This window comes from Leopardus geoffroyi, chromosome A1, assembly GCF_018350155.1.
Source record: "Leopardus geoffroyi isolate Oge1 chromosome A1, O.geoffroyi_Oge1_pat1.0, whole genome shotgun sequence".
Classification (NCBI taxonomy): domain Eukaryota; kingdom Metazoa; phylum Chordata; class Mammalia; order Carnivora; family Felidae; genus Leopardus; species Leopardus geoffroyi.
Window position 1 is genome coordinate 231,731,939 of NC_059326.1, and position 18,553 is coordinate 231,750,491.

The following is an 18,553-nucleotide window of genomic DNA, read 5'->3' on the forward strand; positions in this document are numbered from 1 at the left end:
AGCCAGGAAAAAAGTCTCAGCTCTTCCCAAGGAGCATTTCCATCTTACAGGACTAGCCCCCTCTCTCCTGTTATCCGAACAACCCCGTGTCCTCAAAAGCTGTCTGGAGCAAGGCCCAGTTCCCGGGATCCCGTGTGCAGACTTGAGTCTCTTGTGATTTAAGGTGTGGAGGATGAAGGAACCACCATCAGGCCATTTGCTTATTGTCTGTCTGTTCTTGCAACTACCACGGCAGGAGGACTCATTAGATGTGCTCTTAGTAGTGGCATTTTCAAGGAGGTACAGCCAGGTTAATTAAAAGCAAATCTTGTGAAAGGTAATTGTTTCTTTGATTGTAATCACTGATTTTGTGGGGAGAGTGCAATGAGGGAAGAGGCCTTAATTTAGGTAGCAGCTTGACTTTAAGACACCTGGTTATGCTCCTGAGAAACAATGGATTTGGAAGTATAAACGAAATGAAGTCCCCCAAAGAGTGAGTTCATCCTTGAAGAACAACAAACACTGAATGTCTCGGAGAGGGGGGGGTGTTGCAATATGGGGAGCTGGAGCAAATACTCCAGGAAACCTTGCACTACCCACCAATTCTAGTAATCCGATCATCTGAACGTTCCCTGTGGGCTGTAGGCTCTTCGGGGGGAAAAGTGGATCCCTCTTGACTTTTGCATTTTTACAGTATTCACAGATACTTGGCACTCAAAATATTTGTTGAGGGAATAAGTAAAGGGAGGAGGAGGCTAGTTTGGTTTAGTTAAGGTCAAGGATGTAAGCACTTGCTACGGTTGTATGCAACATTGAGACATAGGCAGTGTTTGGTTTCCGTCTCCTTTATGAAGCTGTCTATACTTCTCCAGGAAAAGGAGTGAGTGGCCCTCACTGATTCCATTGAACGTGTCCTGACGGGCCCGCTCTCCTGACTTACCCCCTCGGCTCACTTTCCTACTCTTGCTGACTCACAAATTCGGAGACAGTGAACGTGGGTAGGTACAGAGTGATGTAAAATAATGATCCAGCTCACCAAACGGTGTTTCCCATCTCTGGGGAATGCCTGCTCCAAGAAGGTTGTTCTTTCTGCTGCTCAGCTTCTCTCCATGAGTTAGGGGCCGCCTCCCAGCCTTCTAAGACATCTGGACTCCTTGGCGTCTAGATCTAAAAAGCAAAGCATGGCGGAGATGAACTATCTCCTCTTTTGCCAACTTAAGGCTCATTTGTTGGGGGACTCCCGTTTTTCCCCTAAGAGGATTCACACATTCTCTTAAGTAACCCACACTGAAAAAGATCTCTCTTAAAGGGGAATTTGACTACCCACGGTAGGATATCAGAAGAATGTCATCATTTATACAAGGGAAACACATGTGATGTGCATTCTCTACAGTGATACTTACCCCCCAGGAGGCAAAAATTGATTCTTAAGGTGGGGAGTGAAAAAAATCGTAGATATTACAATGGTTTGTGGACCTTTTACAGGGTCAAGGTGCATAACCAGAGATACAGGCACTAAAATGTCTTGGGGAAGGGCGATTAGGAAAAAGCTAAAAAGGCTCCTTGTGGGGCGAGAGGTGATGATGAAAAGCAGGTTGAGGAACACTGATCTACAGTAAGTGAGGTCATTTTATGCACCGTGTTTTGAGGTCCAGCTCACATCCATACTTTTCTAGGAAGCTTTGCTTTCCTCTGTAGTGTTCAGTGACACCTTCTGAATTTCTCTGAAGCCCCCTGAAGGAGATGAGAGGAGCCCATTCAAGTGAGGGCCGGTGGGGTGGGCTGTGGATTCCAGAGTGGCTCACCTGCCGTAGGACACCCATGGGTGCTCCCTAGGTGTGCTCCCCAGGTGCCGTAGGACAAGTGCAGAGGCAGGAGTTACTGGGGACTCGAGACAATATCAACCCAGCTGGCAGGATGTGAAACACCTTCGGGTGTTTTCATTTCTTTTATGTTGGTGTGTTGGTCGACTTCAGCGTAGAGCCCTGGGACATTCATTCATTTGATTAGGAATGAAAAACAAAAACAAAGTCTGATGCCTAATCTCCTTATGAAAACATATTCTCCCCCGGTATCTTGCCTAAGGGGCTAGTGGTTAGGTTTCTACCATTGCCTGATTTCCAGAGCACCAGCAATTTGGTAAAGTTAGTTACTCACTTCTCTGACCCCTGGAACTAGGAATCTGACCCCAGGTACTAGGATTCGGTGCTAACCACGGATTTAAAAAAAGGGTCTGCTACACAGAACCAAAGAACTCACAGCTTCTTTACCCTTATCGGATCCATGTATCTGAGAAAATGACCCACCACGGACAAGACTTCCTGGCCAAGGAGAAGGAATGCCGTCTGCAGTGAGAGGAAGCCTCGCACAGGCTCCGGCCTCGAGTGAGCGCAGCTGGCATGTCAGCTGGATTCCCTGCTGGTGGCAGCCGTCATCATGCCTGCTGCGTCAGTCAGCCCTCAGAATTTGCAAGGAACGTGACCCTACTTGGGGATCATGAGAAAGCCAGTGGCAATCTCTCGGTACCACAGGTAGCTTTTCTCTACTGCTCCGTCCTGGAACACTCTGCCACGGAGTTCATTGCACATACTTGATTTGAGTGGGATGCAAACACACTTGTGATAATCCCTTTTCCCTTTTAAACGGTCGGTATAGTATCTAGTTTATGTTTTAAAAACTCATTTAACAGTACAGTATTTTAATAATGGGGGCATGGGTGAAGGGGAAAGGGAGATACAGGCTTCCAGTTATGGGATGAATAAGTCACGGGGGTGAAAGGTACAACAGAAGGAAGAAAGTCAATGTTGTTGGAATAGTGTCATATGGGGGCAGGTGGCAGATACACTTGCGGTGAGCACAGCATGACATAACATTTAAAAAATAAAAATGCGTTATTTAATTCCTAAAACATAAAGCATCCTTAAAAACAGAAAGTGGATTTGACTTACAAATCTCTTTGAATACATAGGAAACCAAACTAATAAAAATCGATAGCGAGGATGAGAGGCTATAAGACTAAATTAAAGTGTGTGTAACACACACACACACACACACACACACACACACACACACGATAAAGCATCGTTCAGTACAATAGCAAACAAATGATTCCTTTAAAGAAAATCTCTAAGGTTTACCAAGAGCAATGGAATCTTCATGGTTTTGAAATAAATCAAGGCTCTTGGCACAATGCTAATTTGCATAAATTTGCATCCCACCCCCAACCCCAACCCCCACTCCGTGTGGCTAACTCCAAGAAGGAAATGTGCTTTTGTTAATGGGCTAAACAAATCTATTGCATATTTCATATTTACTATGTATGTCCTTTCTTAAATATTAAATATTTGGTTTCAAAATAATCCGTTTTATACTGCCCAGGGTAGGAATGGCAAGACCATAGTTGAAGGCTACAAGTCATTGCCTGGGGGGCTCACAGTGACTGAAGTTATCAGCTGTGCCGCTACAGCCTTTGGTTCTTCGCACACCAGCTAGCTCACTGAGCAGGCGTGATGCATAATGCATGTATATTGACAAAGCACTGTATGCAGAAACTCCCAGACCGACATTAATATACGTGACATGCTGGAACTTACCGCTCAGTGGAATCCTCTGAGTCAAGACCTGTTCCACAACCGACTGCTGACCCATTCTGAGATTCAGATATGATGGCGAGGTGCTCTTGTGGTTCCTGCCAGCTCAGCCAGCCAAAGACATCCAGGGCCTGGAGGAGAGAAGGTTGTCGTAAGGGGATGCCCATCCCAGGAGAGAAGGCCATGCTTGGCTCTAGTGTAGGATAAGCCATCAGAGCCTGGAAATCAGGAGGCTGGGCTCTAGGTAGGTCAGGTCGCCAAGAATTCGCTCTCTGATCTTGGGCAAGCCATTTTCTTGGACCAAACTGAGACATTTGAATTAGATAATCTCTCAAACTGAACTCTAAATAATCCTGTAATCCCTTTCTCTTTTTCTGAGAAAGCAAAGTTGCCCATCTCTAGGGCAGCAGATGCCCCTTGAAGTAGCTGCAAGTGCATAGCTGTCCTTGGTGTCCAGATGTGCCGGGATCCTGGGGGCCTAGTGTTTCTTCTCCCTTCCAGTTTCTTCAAGATAAAAAGTGAGACCTCTAGCTCTCAGCTGGATCCTTTCTAGATTCATTCTGATGCCACCTGTTAATTTATAGGAATTTGTATAATTATTTAATCATGGGATATATTTAAGGTTTAAAACAATTCTTTTCTGTTAATATTTATTTATTTTTGAAAGAGAGAGACAGCACGAGTGGGGGAGGGGCAGAGAGCGAGGGAGACACAGAATCTGAAGCAGGTTCCAGGCTCTGAGCTGGCAGCGCAGAGCCTGATGGGGGGCTCGAACTCAGAACCGTGAGATCGTGACCTGAGTTGAAGTTGGATGCTCAACCGAATGAGCCACCCAGGCACCCTAAGATTTTTTATATTTATTTTTATTATAGAGAGAGATTGAGAGAGAGCAAGCAAGTGGGGGAGAAGGGGAGAGAGAGAGGGAGAGAGAGAGAATCTCAAGCAGGCTCCACACTCAGCACAGAGCCCAGCACCACAACCCTGGGATCATGACCTGAGCCGAAATCAAGAGTTGGATGCTAAACTGACTGAGCCACCCTGGTGCTCCTTATCGTGTAATATATTTAAAACTATGTCAGGATCAGGATATATTTTACCTGAACAAGAGTTACTCTTTTAGAGAATTACTTTTTTTGTAATGTTCCTATGCTGCATTTAATATTCTCTGCATCTCTTGATAGTGCTTTTGGATTAGTAAGCCACCCCATTTGTATATTCATTGGGTTAGAAATTTGGAAGCTGCTATTTATTTAGTAGGTCTCCAAATGAAGTCCATTGTGAAGGGAAGAAAGGAGCACTGTCTCCTGTACTGTAATTGAATTCTAAGTTTTCTATCCACCATTATGTAGGATTGAGCACTATAAAAACTTCTAAATTTTAGCTGTGCTGCAGTTAAACCAATAGACTAAAACCTAGTTTGAATTATAGCTGTGAAATTGCATTATTCTAGACATAATTCCAGTACAAATGCCATAAAATATGATGATTTTTTTTTTTTTGGACTTAGGCTCCCCCCCCCCTCAATTTCCTTTCAGATGGTCTTATGACATCTTATGGCCATTCAAAGCTGATTTACAACTGATAAGATGCATTAGTCAAACGTTTACTCATCTGCCAAAGTTGGTACTGATTGAAATGTTTTACATTTCCTATCTGTTTTGTCGATAGCTTTAGGGTTCTTCCTGGCGCGGGCTTCTGGGCTGTGCTCTTGCTTTATTCCTGCTTATCACCTCAGTCGATCGATCAAGTATTCGTTCCAGTTGATTGTTATTCATTAAGTCTTCTTTGAAATTGTTCAGAGAAAGTTAACTCCTATCTGTCTTGTATTTCAGATCCTCTGCTTGAATTCCATGAAACCGGCAAATGAAGCTTACTTACTTCAAGGGAGAAGAATGGATCTCAAACACGTGACCTGAAGCCACCCAGAAGAAGAGCTCTTGCTGACTTGAAAAGGGACAAAATATGGTGAGGGCTCGCAGATAAGTCAAACATCAGATCGCATAATTATACTCTACAAAATGTCTTGGCCTGTCTAAGCCACTTTGCTAAATGTAGTGTGCAGATACTATTGTGTGTTCTACAAAGCAGAGACCCTGCCCTGTGGGCGCTCAGTTCCTAATACTGTTGTTGACATCCAGTGCAAGGCTCAGGGAAACATAATTCTTGAGAAGTAACCCAGTCCATCTATCTGGAGATGACCATCTCTAGATGAAAGATAATCCTTTTCTTGCCAATCAGGTAGAGCTATGTCCTTTTAAATACAAAATTCTACAGGGGACAGGTTTACTGCACTTGTGATGGATGCATATATGTATGCATGTTTGCTGCTGATGAAAACCTTTTCCCCTTGTTTGGGTCTCCAGAGAGATCCCCACAAAAGGTGGGTGTTGGAGGGAGTAGGCTGGATCCTCTCTCCCTGCTGATGGGCTCCAGGGAGGGGGCATCACCTAGGATGGGAGCTGGATGGCCACTGTCCATGCCTGTGCCGTTTGAGGAGGGAAGGGCAAGGTTCAAGGGCTCTGCTTGTATCTGGGAGGTTCTCTGGCTCTGGCGCAGTGGCTAATACCAGCTCTCCTACTTCCTGTTTCCTACTGCTCAGGGCTTCCCTAGGAGCAGGTGCCTTCTCCCTCATTCTTGCACTTTCTCTGTGCAGTGATGAGAATCCGGGTTGGCCTGTGCTCCTGCACTTTTCTGAGGAAGTCTCAGGGTCTAGCACCGGAGAGAGAAGGCTTCCTGCAGCCTCAGCCCAGACTGTTGTCCGGTCCTGTTTTAGGCGAGGAGCCGATTCCTTGATCCTCATTATGACCATTTCCCCGTCTGCTTTTAATCTACAGGTGAGAAGGAGTGAGCATCAGGACCCCTACTCCATCCCAGGCTCCAAAGCTTCAGTTTATTGTCTGGAGATCCCCTGCAGGCCAGCATCTGTATTTTGGCTATTCCGAGCAACCCCCTCCCTGGTGATATGATGAGCAAGAGGTCTTCATTGAAGACAGTACCTCCCAGAGAGCTTAAATGAGTGCTGACGTCTGGGGGTTTCTGAGCAAGGTCGCGGAATCAGAGACAGCTCCGAGGTGAGAACAGCACCGACAGACAGATATACAGCAATCGTCAAGTGATAAACACTCCCATGCTTCTGGATCATGTCAGTGTTTGGCCTTCCTCTGGTTCTCAAAACCGACTAGGCCACGTTCCTAGTGACCCCCAGTCTTTTGTTTGATGCTTCCCTCTCACCCTTCCTTTCCATCTACTTTCTCCTCTTTGAAATGAGAGCTTGGCCATTCACAATACGAAGAGTGGGTTAAAGCATATCTTGATGATAATTTTTTTAAAACCGCATGAATTTGCAAGTGCTTCTTAATGATCACAGTGAGCACATGAAGGGGATATGTACACAAATGCACGTACATATATATGTACACGTGGCAGATGAAATACACATGGATATTTATACACAAATGTATACATGTGAAATATATATGTATACAGACATATGTGTGTATAATCCTCTGTTTAAACAAAAATTCGAAGATATCCATTCTTTGCTGTTTATAGCCCCTGTCAAATTTTAAACACATCTGAAATTTTAGTAGAATGTGCACCATCTCTTAGCAAAGGTCATGACATTCATTCATTCATTCATTCATTCATTTATTCATTCATTTCTCTTTTGGTGGAACAAAGCAGGTTTACTAACTAATTTGAAGCCAACAGTTGAGGTAACAATCTGTGGGATTTCAAAGAAATCCAATCTTATGGAACGTCTGGGTCTGCACCATGAAATCAGGAATCTTTCCTTATGTGATATACATTAGCATGACTTGGAATATCTTCCATAGAGAACTCCCATCATATCTATAGTCAGGTAACTTTGGGAAATATTGTGTTAAATAGTTTCCTTTCAGTAGAACTAATCAGAGCCTTGAATAAGCTAGAATATATTGGGGATTTGTAAGGTGGGATAATCGTGACATAATGGAAATCATCATTTCCCGGAAATATGTTGGACCGTAGAACCCTTTCTTCAAGGTGCATCGCATCAGACGAGTGTTTTATAGGACAAACTTTGGGAAATGCACATCTAAATACATCAGAAAAAGCCCCTATCTTTCCCCTATTAAATATTAGCTTACCTGTATTTTAGCTGTCTTTTATTTTTCTTATGGCATATTTTTATTGTCTTACTATTTATTTATTTATTGATTGATTGATTGATTGATTGATTGCTGTCTTACTGTTTAGATGTATATATTTGTCTTCCGTCTCTTGCTTAAGCTCCTTCCCTCACGTCCACTGGACTGCATACTCAGTGAGGACAGGGTAGTGGTTCATTTCTGTATGTCTCTTCCTCCCTTGCACCCTCCCCCAGCATGATGTCGTTCTTAAAAGAAACACTGAATTCACATTTGCTGAGTTGACATATGCCACTACATTTGATTTCTGTTAGTTTATTTTTTGCTTAAACCCCTGTCCCTCAAGAGCCCCCACAGCACCTTTCTTAAAACAAAAAGGAAGGAGTTGTACCTCTTGTGAGATTTCAGGGAGAGTGGCCACAAATAAATTATTCATGTCAGAAAGGGAAATGTAGCAATGATCTTATTAATAGCGGCGCTGGGAGAAACCAGCCTCCAGATAGCCCATGAGCCATGGTTCACGTGCCAGGAACCGCGATCTTGCCACGGCCACCATCTTTCCTTATCCGAGCAGGTCAGATTCTGACGATGAGCCAACACTTTCTTGATTCTGCACAGATTTCAGGCCCTGGACAACAACAGCAGAGAAGCACAAATGTCCAAACACAGAGCACAAAGTCCTGTTCACCAACGCCGTCACTGGGAACCCTTGCCGCCTTAGAACTCGGCTCAAGAAATGCCTTTTGAGACAATTTATGTCCGATTGTTGCTCGTCCTAGTATATCTTAACATTCTTAGAACACCAATAAGGCAAGATAAAAACAAAAATAAAAGCAAAAAATGAAAAATAAAATCTTTGTTTTTACTTACTTCTTGCATTGAAATTAGCCGATGACCCAAGGTCTGAAAGTTGTCACCCTTAAAACTCAGACAAGATTTGCCTATACAATATTGTGACATAATAAGTGTTATATCCTTGGTCTTTATCTCCAATTCTTGGCACAGACCTCCTAGGATCCCTAGAATTTAAGAGTGAGAGGAACATCTTCCGTGATTCATCATAAAGCCCTTTCAACCAGACCTGAGTTTATACTATTAAGGTGACTGTGGAGGATGGGGCTGGTTGCCAGAGAAGCCAAGCCTGGGATTAGAGGGGTAGGACTTTGAGCCATACCCCTGATCTCCAGGGAATGGAGAGGGGCTGGAGATTAAGCTAATCACCAGTGATTAATAATTTAATCGATCATACCTACATAATGGAACCCCCACAAGAACCTGAAACAACAGGGCTCAGAAAGCTTCTGTGTTGTTGAGTACATCAAGTTGTGCCCAGAGAGGGGTTGGAAGCCTCTCTCCCTCCCTCCCCCTTACACATCGCCCTGTGCATCCATTTGGCTGTTCCCGAGTTGTATCCTTTATAGTAAACCTCCAAATAGTAAGTCAAACACTCCTGAGTTCTGTGAGCTGTTCCTAGCAAATTATTGAACCCAAGAAGGGGGTCATGGGAACCCTTCATTTATAGCCAGTCTGTTGGTCAAAAATGTCAGAGGCCAAGACTTTCGGTTGGTGTCTGAAGTGAGGGCATTCCTATGGGACTCAGCCCTTAATCTGTGGGGTCTGGGCTGATGCCAGGTAGTTAGAATCAGCCTTTTTCGGTCTGTAGAGCCTACACATTTGGTGTCAGAAGTGTTGCGGGTAGCAGAAATGAGAGTTTTGGTTTAGCCTAGAAACAGGTTGTGATTTTGTCCTCAGGGTCTGTGTGAGGATATTTTTAGCTACCAGCGACAGAAACACAACTCAAATTAACTTAGCGTTTGTTTCTTGCATCCAGGAGTGCCTAGGTCCAAGGAGCGCGTGCGGTGACGTCAGGATTCTGCCTCTCCACCTTCTGAATCTGCTTCTCGAATTCTCTCCTTCTCAGGTAGGTTGCCCATGTGTTGTCAGAGGTTGCTGCCGGCACACCTGGGCTCATGTCTTCCCGGTGATGATGCTACCAATCCGTGGAGGGTGTCTCCTTTCTGATGATGCCAGCCATGTCCCTGTTGGGGGAGGGGGACCACTTTCTCTGGCCCAAGTGGCTGTGTCTGTCCCTGAAGTAATCACTGTGGTCATCAGGGGCTTGTGTTTCCTGGAGGGACCAAGCCTGAGTCATAAGTCTTAAATACGTTGGTTGGAAAGAGTTTCTCACAAGGGGGTTTCGTTACTGGAAGAAATTGGGGGGGGGGAAGGGAAAGGGCGGGGCGGATAAAAGCTATAATTACCACAGTCCATCCCAGCAACCTTCCAGAATGAAGCGGGAGGCAGCCTCGAGCATCCCCATCTTTGAGTTTCTTTACTCAAGCCGCTAGACTCACTGGTTTCATGCCTTTCAGTATTTTCTGTGATGAAAAACGTGATCAAGAGGGCGCCCCTCATCAACATCTAAGTGACTCTTTCACACGTCTATACCCTGGAGACATTCTTCATGATGTAGTTGAGGTTCAATACTCACATTTCTCATGTTTGGAGTCAATTAAACCCATTTAAAGTCGAACAGCAAGCCCTCGCGAGGCTCAGGCTGTAGGGCCAGTGGTGATATGTAGATATGTCACCACAAAACAGGGAGCATCGTAGGGGGTGCAGTCACCACACCTGGTAATTGAATGTTATTTTGGGTTTGAGCCGAAGGTACTCTTGAGCCGAATTGCATAGAGAAGCAAAAAAATTGATTGTCAACAAATTCATGGCTTGGATGTTATTACTCAGAATAAATTGCAAGGGGAAAATGGCCTTTATGAGGGTGTTGATATATTTTTAATAGAAAATCTCCATCCCTGATAGAGTAGATTACAAATGTTTCTAAGGAAAACCGGAACAGTAGGTTTATCATATAAGTGCTTTCTGCTGGTCTTAGTAAATTGAGTTCCTTCACTGCCAGGAAACTGATAGTATTTATAAACAAGAGACTCAAACACCCTCTCTATCACTGAGATTTTAGGCCATTTACATACTGTGCCATCATTTTTAATTACTAGGAAAAATGATGTGCAAGAAAACCAACTATTAGAGCTCTGTTGTAGAGATGGAGAAATCATCCTCTCGAAATGTGTGTATTTTTAATGCTTCCCTTAGAGTGTTGGCCTAGCCATGAAGTGGTTTGTGCGGGCACAGCGGTCTCTGATCTTGTTCTCCCTTTCACTGGAGATCGGTTTAGACCCTGTGGCTGCCGTGGGGTGAACCAGTCTGCTTATACAGGCGGGAGGGGCCGGCAGAAGAAGCGGGAGTCAGTCTGATGTTCCTGGGGTGAAGGCAGGCAGCAGTCTGTAGCGTCCGTTATCCTGTGTCCCACGCTGTCCGGAGGAAATGGATGGAGAAGACGAAGTCCTGGGGGGGGCGGGGCAGCAAGGAGGCATCGCTGTCTCATCTTATATGCCCCAGGGCTTGTCTGAACTGGAGCAAGAAAGGAAAGTCAAGTGTGATGAGGGTTGGAGAAACCCATCTGGAAAGCAGGCAGAGTGAAGGGAACGGGACCCTCCTGACCACTACTTGACTTCTCTGGACACCTGCTGAAGGGGACATTAGCGCTTCCGACTCAGAAATGGCACCGAAACCAGGAGGTTCTTTCCCATTTCTGGGTACAGAGCAGTGAGTCACATCACACATCCAGGCTGAAGTAAGTCTCGTGACACGCTGTCTGCCAGGCACACTCAGGACCTCTCTCTACGACAGTCGAATAGAGCTTCTCGTATAGAATTTTACGAAGGCGGACAAAGGGATGTGTTGAGGGCCGCTACACTCTGGAGTGAGACGGATGGATAGAGACGGGTAGACATAGCTATATACATCAATAATTTATGAGATGGCGTAATAGACACATGTGTAATTTATTAATATATGCAATACATGTAATATGTATTGTTCTCTTACACGTATAATGTATGTGACTATTAACACGTTACGTGTGACATTAATACACAAAACACAATACAGTTTTACTAATACATCTCTATCATCGACACTAGATTATGTGTGATGTGTGTGTTGCTCAACGTGTTTATTTACTGAGACACACAAGCAGTGCAGTGGGATGTGCCGTCCAGCTTTGTGCCTCCTCGGGCAGTGAGTTCACGGCCTGTGTTTTGGGAGGAGCTCCTCTTATGGCTCTGTCTGGGTTGGGGGGCTCCTCTCAGGTTCCGCTGACCCTCCTCTGGGCCCCATGGCCACCTGGGCTGCAGTTTGCTCCCTCTGTTTGTAAGGCCCTGATGACTTCCTGCAGAATATTAGCAGTCTCTGCTTAGGTGACATGTGCTCAGTAGTAGATTCTCCCGGAAACTCTCCTTTCCCTCCCTGTGTCTCCAAAGCGCCAGGAAGGGATGATACCAGCCCACAGAATACAAGGACCTATGCTGGGAGGGCCTGGTTCTTCCCCTTGGTATGGTCGTTTAAACTCCGGTCTGCGTCATCTTATTGTGTTGACTGGGGGCGACTCCTGAACGTCCTCTGGAGGCAAGTTCATTTCTTCCAGAATGAATCCCGTGATGAACACAGAACCTGCCTGGTCCTGTATGTCCCGTTCTCTGATGGGCCTTGAGATCCACGAACCCCTGACTCGTGAGCACGGGAAGGGCTGAAGGGTTTGGGCCAGGACCGTCTGCAGGCTGCCTCCACTCCACAGTGGCAGTGTGGCTTTGGTGCAGGCAGAAGGTTCAGTGTCCTCTGCTTCTGCCCTCTGGCCTGTTGGCTCCTGTGGTCCTCCCCAGCACGGCCACCTCTGAGTGCTCTGAAGGATCCCTGGGCACCCCTTCCTCTTCACCGTGGCTGGGTCCGGTTCTCTCTCTGTATGTTCAGTTCTCTCTCTCTCTGCTCAGTTCTGTCGGTGGCTGGCGTTTCTCTGGCTTCTCGGCTTCACGGGGCCCCGTTTCACTCTGAGAGAGGTGGGTCGTGTGCCAGAATCTGCTTTGTGCTGGGGGAGTCCTGGGGCCCCAGCTGTGGGTCCGCCGGCCATAGCTCCTCCTATTTACGACCTTGTATGGTTTCACAGTGTTTTGACTGTATATAAAGCCCCTCTACGGAGCACATTTTTATTAGCTGCTGAAGAAAATGCCCCACGGATTCTCTATGTAATGCAATATTATTTCCTTGGAAGCATGTTAATTTTAGGGCGAGAGACTGCAGAGGGTGGCTGGTATTAATTTGTGATTTATCTGTCTCTGGGAAAAATTAGGAAAATGGCCTTGTCTTTGGATCAGTTGAGGCTTATTTAATCTTTAGTCAAAGAATCTCCCTGTATTAGTTTCCCAGGGCTGCCGTGACAGATTACCACAAACTCAGTAGCTCAAAATGATAGAAGTTTTATCCTTTCACAGAAATCAAGTGTCGGCAAGGCCACGCTCCCTTTGAAGTCCCTGGTTGCGGGGGGGCCCTTCCTTTCCTCCTGCAGCTTCTGGGGGTTCCTGCCCTTCCTCGGTCTGTCGTGGTATCACCCCCATCTCTGCCTCCGTCATCTCGTGCCCTCTGTGTCTTCTCTTCTGTCTCTTACAAGGACGTGCACCATTGGACTTAGAACCACCTGGTTAATCCAGGATGATCTAATCTCAGGTCCTTAAGAACATTTGCAGGGGCGCCTGGGTGGCTCAGTCGGTTAAGCGTCCAACTTCGGCTCAGGTCACGATCTCACAGTTCGTGAGCTCCAGCCCCGCGGCTCTCTGCTGTCAACGCAGAGTTTGCTTCCGATCTTCTGTCCCCCCTCTCTGTCCATCCCCTACTGGTTCTCTCCCTCCCTGTCTGTCTCCTTCTGTCTCTCAAAATAAAGAAACTTAAAAGAACACATTTGCAAAAGCCCTTTTTCCAAGTCAGGTCACATCCCGAGGTTCCTGGCAGACTTGTCTTTGGGGAGACCACCGTTCAACCCCCTGGAGCCCCTCTTCCGATGGAGGTTTCTCCTCAGGGGGTGCACACTTTTTTTTTTTAAATCAGAAAGCAGATCTTTTCAATAATGTGTCTCTCAGGACAAGGATTCACAGATGGTAGACCATGACCAGCAGTGTCGGCCTCACCCGGGAACTTGTTAGAAATGCAATATCCCAGGCCCCATGCCAAACCTACCAGAAACCGGCCCTGTGGCCCAGGAGTCTGTTTCAACAGGCCAGCCAGGGGATCCTGCTGTGTTTGAAGTTGGAGAATCTCTGCCAGGTGACTTCAGAGGGGACCCACACCTTCTCCAGTACTGTGTTCCAGTACCCTGACTTGCTGGGCTGGCCAGGAGAACTCACAGCTCCCTGGGGCCGGAGGGCTCAGCCCTGTTCTCCCGCTTCCCCCACCTCAGGTGGAGCTATGAGCCCCGAGAAGCTTCTGACACCGCACCCCACCCCCACCTTCTGGTGAAAGCTGAAGGGCCACTTGCCTGGCCTGAGGAAGAGGCATTTCTACTCGCCTTGGCCTCCCTGGCAGAAGCAGGTTCTCAGTGACCCTGTGCTCGAAGGGCCCTTTGGGAGTGTTACAGGTTGAACTGTGTCCCCCTCAGATTCATTTGTTGAACCTTGACCTCAGATTGTGACCTCATTTGGAGATAAGGTCATTGCAGATGTAATTAGCTAAGGTGAGGCCTTGCTGGAGCAAGGTGGGCCCCTCATCTCGTATGACTGTCGTCCTATAAAAAAGGGGAACTTGGACCCATAGACAGATATACACCCGGGGGGAGGGGATGTGAAAGATTGCCAGCAAATTCCCAGATGCGAGGAGAGGGGCACACAGCAGACTCTTCCTCACAGGCCTCAATGGGAACCAGCTTGCCCGCACCTTGATCTTGGACCTGTAATGTCCCGAACTGTGAGACAATACATTTCGGTGTTGAACCCCCCATGGTCTTTGGTACTCTGCACGGGCGGCCGAGGAAACTAAAACAAGAAGCGTTTAGGGTTAATTTTCTTTTGTGAGCCGGACTGAGTTCTGAACAATTAACTTCAAAAGAACTTTTTGAGCACAACTCATTTGTCATTTGGGAACTGCCTCACAGCAAAGCAAAAGCTCTATGTCATGTTGACAATTATTTGGGACACGCAGTTCTCAGTTCCTGAGAGTGTTCAAGACGATATTTTTAGTGAGTTTTAAGTGATTGTGGTATCTTAAAACGGTTGTCAAAAGAATAATGTTTTAGATTTTATAGCACTTTTGACCTTCTTCTTCTTCTTTATCTTTATTTTCTTTTGGAATTATCCTTTATAAATGTTTCTTTCCCCTTAGAATCTCTCATTTGTTCAGAACTACAAATCAACACAATTAGAGATGAAGGACTCAGCTGAAAATAAAAGCAAATTAATGTATATGTTGGAGGAACATTTTGTGCCATTTTTCTCCTCCAATTAGCCCAATTAGTCAGTGACATCTAGGACTGGTCTTCCAGAAAGAATTACGGGCCAGAAGTCCCGTTCTCCACTTTAATGAGTTGTTCCAAGAGAGCCGGTCATTCTGCATAAATTGATAAGTACGAGATGTCCTGGGTAATAATTCCAAGTGTTTATGCTGCTCTTCCATTGTTCATTAATTTTTGTCAAGTAAACTTAAGGCTTTAAAAATGTGAAAGAGGTAACAATTCATTGGTTATGTGAAACTGCCAAAAAAGGTTACAGTTCTCTAACATCGTACATTTTTTTCCTCCTGTACCTCACAATGTAGGCCGTATGGCACGCGAGCGTCCACACACACACGCACGCACGCACACATTTCTTACTCTGATTCCTAAGTGGGCAATGTTAGGGGAAACCAATGGAAGAGTCGAAGTCTCTGCAGTGTGTAGTCATTCAGTAGATACCACGCCGCCTAGATTCTCCTCCTGAGAATAAGCGTGTATCTATTTCATGACCAGGAGAACCTGGAACTAAAAATGACGATAATGCTCTTCAACAACCTGGTATTTGGAGCTCTCCTTAATGAGAAGAAAAGTACAAGGAAGCATCTTCGTAAAAGAGAACTACTTTGAAGTGGTGCCCGGGTGTCTAGCTCTTAGCAGCCCCCAGGTTCAAATTGAAGTCACATTTTCTTTAACTCTCAGAGTGACACTACCTCAAACTTCCCCCTGCAGGTGCCTGCCCCCCTGAAGCAATCTCCTGGGTATTTGGGAGGCTTCTGTGGATTTGGGATGGGCTCTCTCATGACCTTTATCCCCAGCCTCAACTTCTTGGACTAGCCTACAGTCCTTGCCACCAGTGGCCCACGTGGAGAGTCCCCTCTGGTGGACACGGGCCTCCGTCTTTTGGTGAAGGCTACAGGGCCTGTACTCCACCCTGAGAAAGGGGTATTACTGACCGCCTTTGCCTCTCTGTCTCCAACATAAATCAAGCCCTTCCATTTAGAGCCCACAGTTGAAATCGGGCTGCGTTGGTAAGGTTGTACTGAATGTCTATGGGTAAATGATGGAAAGTACAATACTAAGAATAGTTAACAATGGTTATGAGATGTGGTTTTCAGAGGGAAGTCACCTCCCCACCCCCCCATGCATCATATGCACACATTCAAAGTCCATCCGCTACAAGGTCGAAGAGAAGATGGTGTTCCCCTTCCCCTCATTGTAAACTTCATCTCTGAAGTCTGCATTCTGTGTTCCCATATCTCCCTCTTCCCAGGGGAAGGGATGCTGGGAAGGTACACTCATCCTAACAGAAACTGCTCGTGTCTCACTCCAAGGGGCCCCAAAGATAATCATTTCGGAAGAGGACAGTTCAACACCAGGATATTCACCAATGTTGAGGGCGGTTCATGCAAATAATACCAGCCCACGTGTTAACAGTCCTATGTAGCTTTCGTCTTGCCAAGCCAAATTTACTTCCTTTTATAGTCCAGACTCCAGCATTAGGGAAAGATCCATGCCTTCACAATTTTCTTGAAGTTCCAGGTCTCACGTTAGAGGATCCAGGGTTTTATTGGGAAAGATTGACATAAATTCTTGATAAGCTATAGTTCTTTCTCAAATTCGTAACCAAATCACGACGAATTTCTTTCCTTTCTTCTTCCAGTGAGAAGTCAACAGTGAGAGGTACGATTCAAACTCAGTCCTTTAGAATCTGGTTTTGCACCAGGTCACCTCACGGTTTTCCCTTGGAACCATAGGTAGGAACTCACTCTATATCTGAGGAGTCAGAAGGATGTGTTCAAACAAATGAGCCACGCCCTAGCTTGTTCCTTTTGAGAACGTTCTACAGTTCTAGAAACCTCAGAGTTGAGTTTTGCATAGGCCACCTTCTTACACAGATATCAAGGGCTGTATTTCACAGACTGTGTGATCTTAACAAAAATCTTTTCAGATAGGTGAAGGGTCAATTTTTAATTTCCTGAAGCTAAACTGAAGACGAGAGCATTTAAAATTGTAGCTGGCCAGGCTTTATGTCCGGAGTTTCAGGGTGTGGGCTCCAGCCTTGGTTGGTGCTGTTCTCCGTGATACCTCCTGGGCATTTTCATGTTCCAAAGTCCTAAATCCTGAAGAGGATGAGTGATATACTAATTCTGTGTGTGGATAGTGCTTTGCATTTCGTTGTAGAGCCATGTCGTCCTCCCAGTTTTATGTGGCTTGTCCATGCTTCCTCCCCGGAAGAGTTTAGTTCCCTTCAGGAATACTCATGAGTCACCGTGTTAATGATGGTAGCAGGCTCAAGAGGCTTCAGAGATGAGAGCCATGGTCTCTGCAATGACTCATGGAATGATAGCAAAGGCAGATTTACAAACAAATGAGCATGACACAGAATAAACACTGTAATAGTGGGATGTATCCGTTATGCAGCAAAGCATATGGTGGCATTCTGCCTGGCTAAGTTTCAGTGAAAGCTAAAAGGAGGAAGTTTTTCCTTTTTCTTTTTTAAATTAGGAAGATGAGAAGATCTTCCTAAATTAGTAGGGGAAGCTTTTCTAAACATGGAGAATATGAGCGAAGGCCTGGAAATATCTGAGAAGGAACAGACTCCTCTGTCTAGATTGGAAGGTGGAGAGGCTGGAAAGGTAAACCAGGGCCATTTTCCGAGGGTCTCGAATGCCACGTTAAGGAGGGTTTGCCTTCTTCGATAGGTGATGCAAATTCTCAGGTACTTAGGAGTCTGTGCAGCAGAGAGGACCAAAAAAATATGTGCTTCCTCTTTCAGGATGTGGAGGTGTCGCTGACAAGGGGCTGCAGGAAGGGCCACGCAAATGGTTCTCTAATGCAGTAGGAGCGGAAGTAAAATTGGGCTTCCTCATCAGAAAGAGGGATGTGTGATTCTAGGCTGAATGCAATGGGGAGAAGCTAGTTCTTGTGTGGATCTGGATCATCAGCATAGAAGTGATAAGTAAATTTATGTGCTACGAGAAGCGTGTTGACATAAACTCAAGGAATAGTAATATTTATGAGGTGTCAAGAGGAAAACTATCATGGCAGAGACCAAAAGGGGGTAGTGAGAGATGGAAAGGCCAGCTTCCTGTGAGGTGATAAAGTGGGAGATGGTGGAGGGAGGGTTTCAACAAAGAGGAAACAATCAACTGTAGGAGAGGTCCGGGAAAGCAGTGGCAGAAAACCATCCACTGGATTTGGCAATTAAGAAACGAGACGCTTCTTCCGAGGTGGAATGATTTTGGGGGAGGGAGAATGGCAGGGGTCGAGAACAAAAGGGCAGAGGACTGTTGAGCTTCCAGTTGGAGACAATCGTTTCATGAATATTTAATGGTACGAATGCATATGTACTAAGGACTTATGTCTATACTCATCAATTACTCTGAGCTAATTATGTGATCTGAGCAACATAAAAATCCCTCCTCCCCCTCTTAAAATAGCTTCCCTCCTCTAGACTCTGGCAGTAGGCATATCTCTGCTCATTAGCTGGGGCCAGTGTTTGAAATGGTACTGGTGTATAGGGT

The 18,553-nt window shown here is 45.7% G+C and overlaps 1 protein-coding gene across 4 annotated transcripts in view; it reads left to right on the plus strand.

Annotated features, from left to right (window-relative positions):
* ATPSCKMT (ATP synthase c subunit lysine N-methyltransferase) overlaps positions 1–18,553 on the plus strand; it is a 249,332-nt gene that overhangs the window by 198,027 nt on the left and 32,752 nt on the right. For 2 of the 4 annotated variants that reach the window (XR_006702532.1, XR_006702533.1), the window contains exons 5-6: positions 5,402–5,534; positions 9,531–9,620. Coding sequence is in view for 1 of the 4 variants with exons in the window: in XM_045442131.1 (XP_045298087.1) it covers positions 5,402–5,485 (84 nt within the window). In the remaining 3 variants the exon portion in view is untranslated. Of the gene's footprint in view, positions 1–5,401; positions 5,535–8,317; positions 8,562–9,530; positions 9,621–16,689; positions 17,035–18,553 lie in introns of those variants that run through there. The other 2 variants (XR_006702534.1, XM_045442131.1) reach the window with 2 other exon arrangements.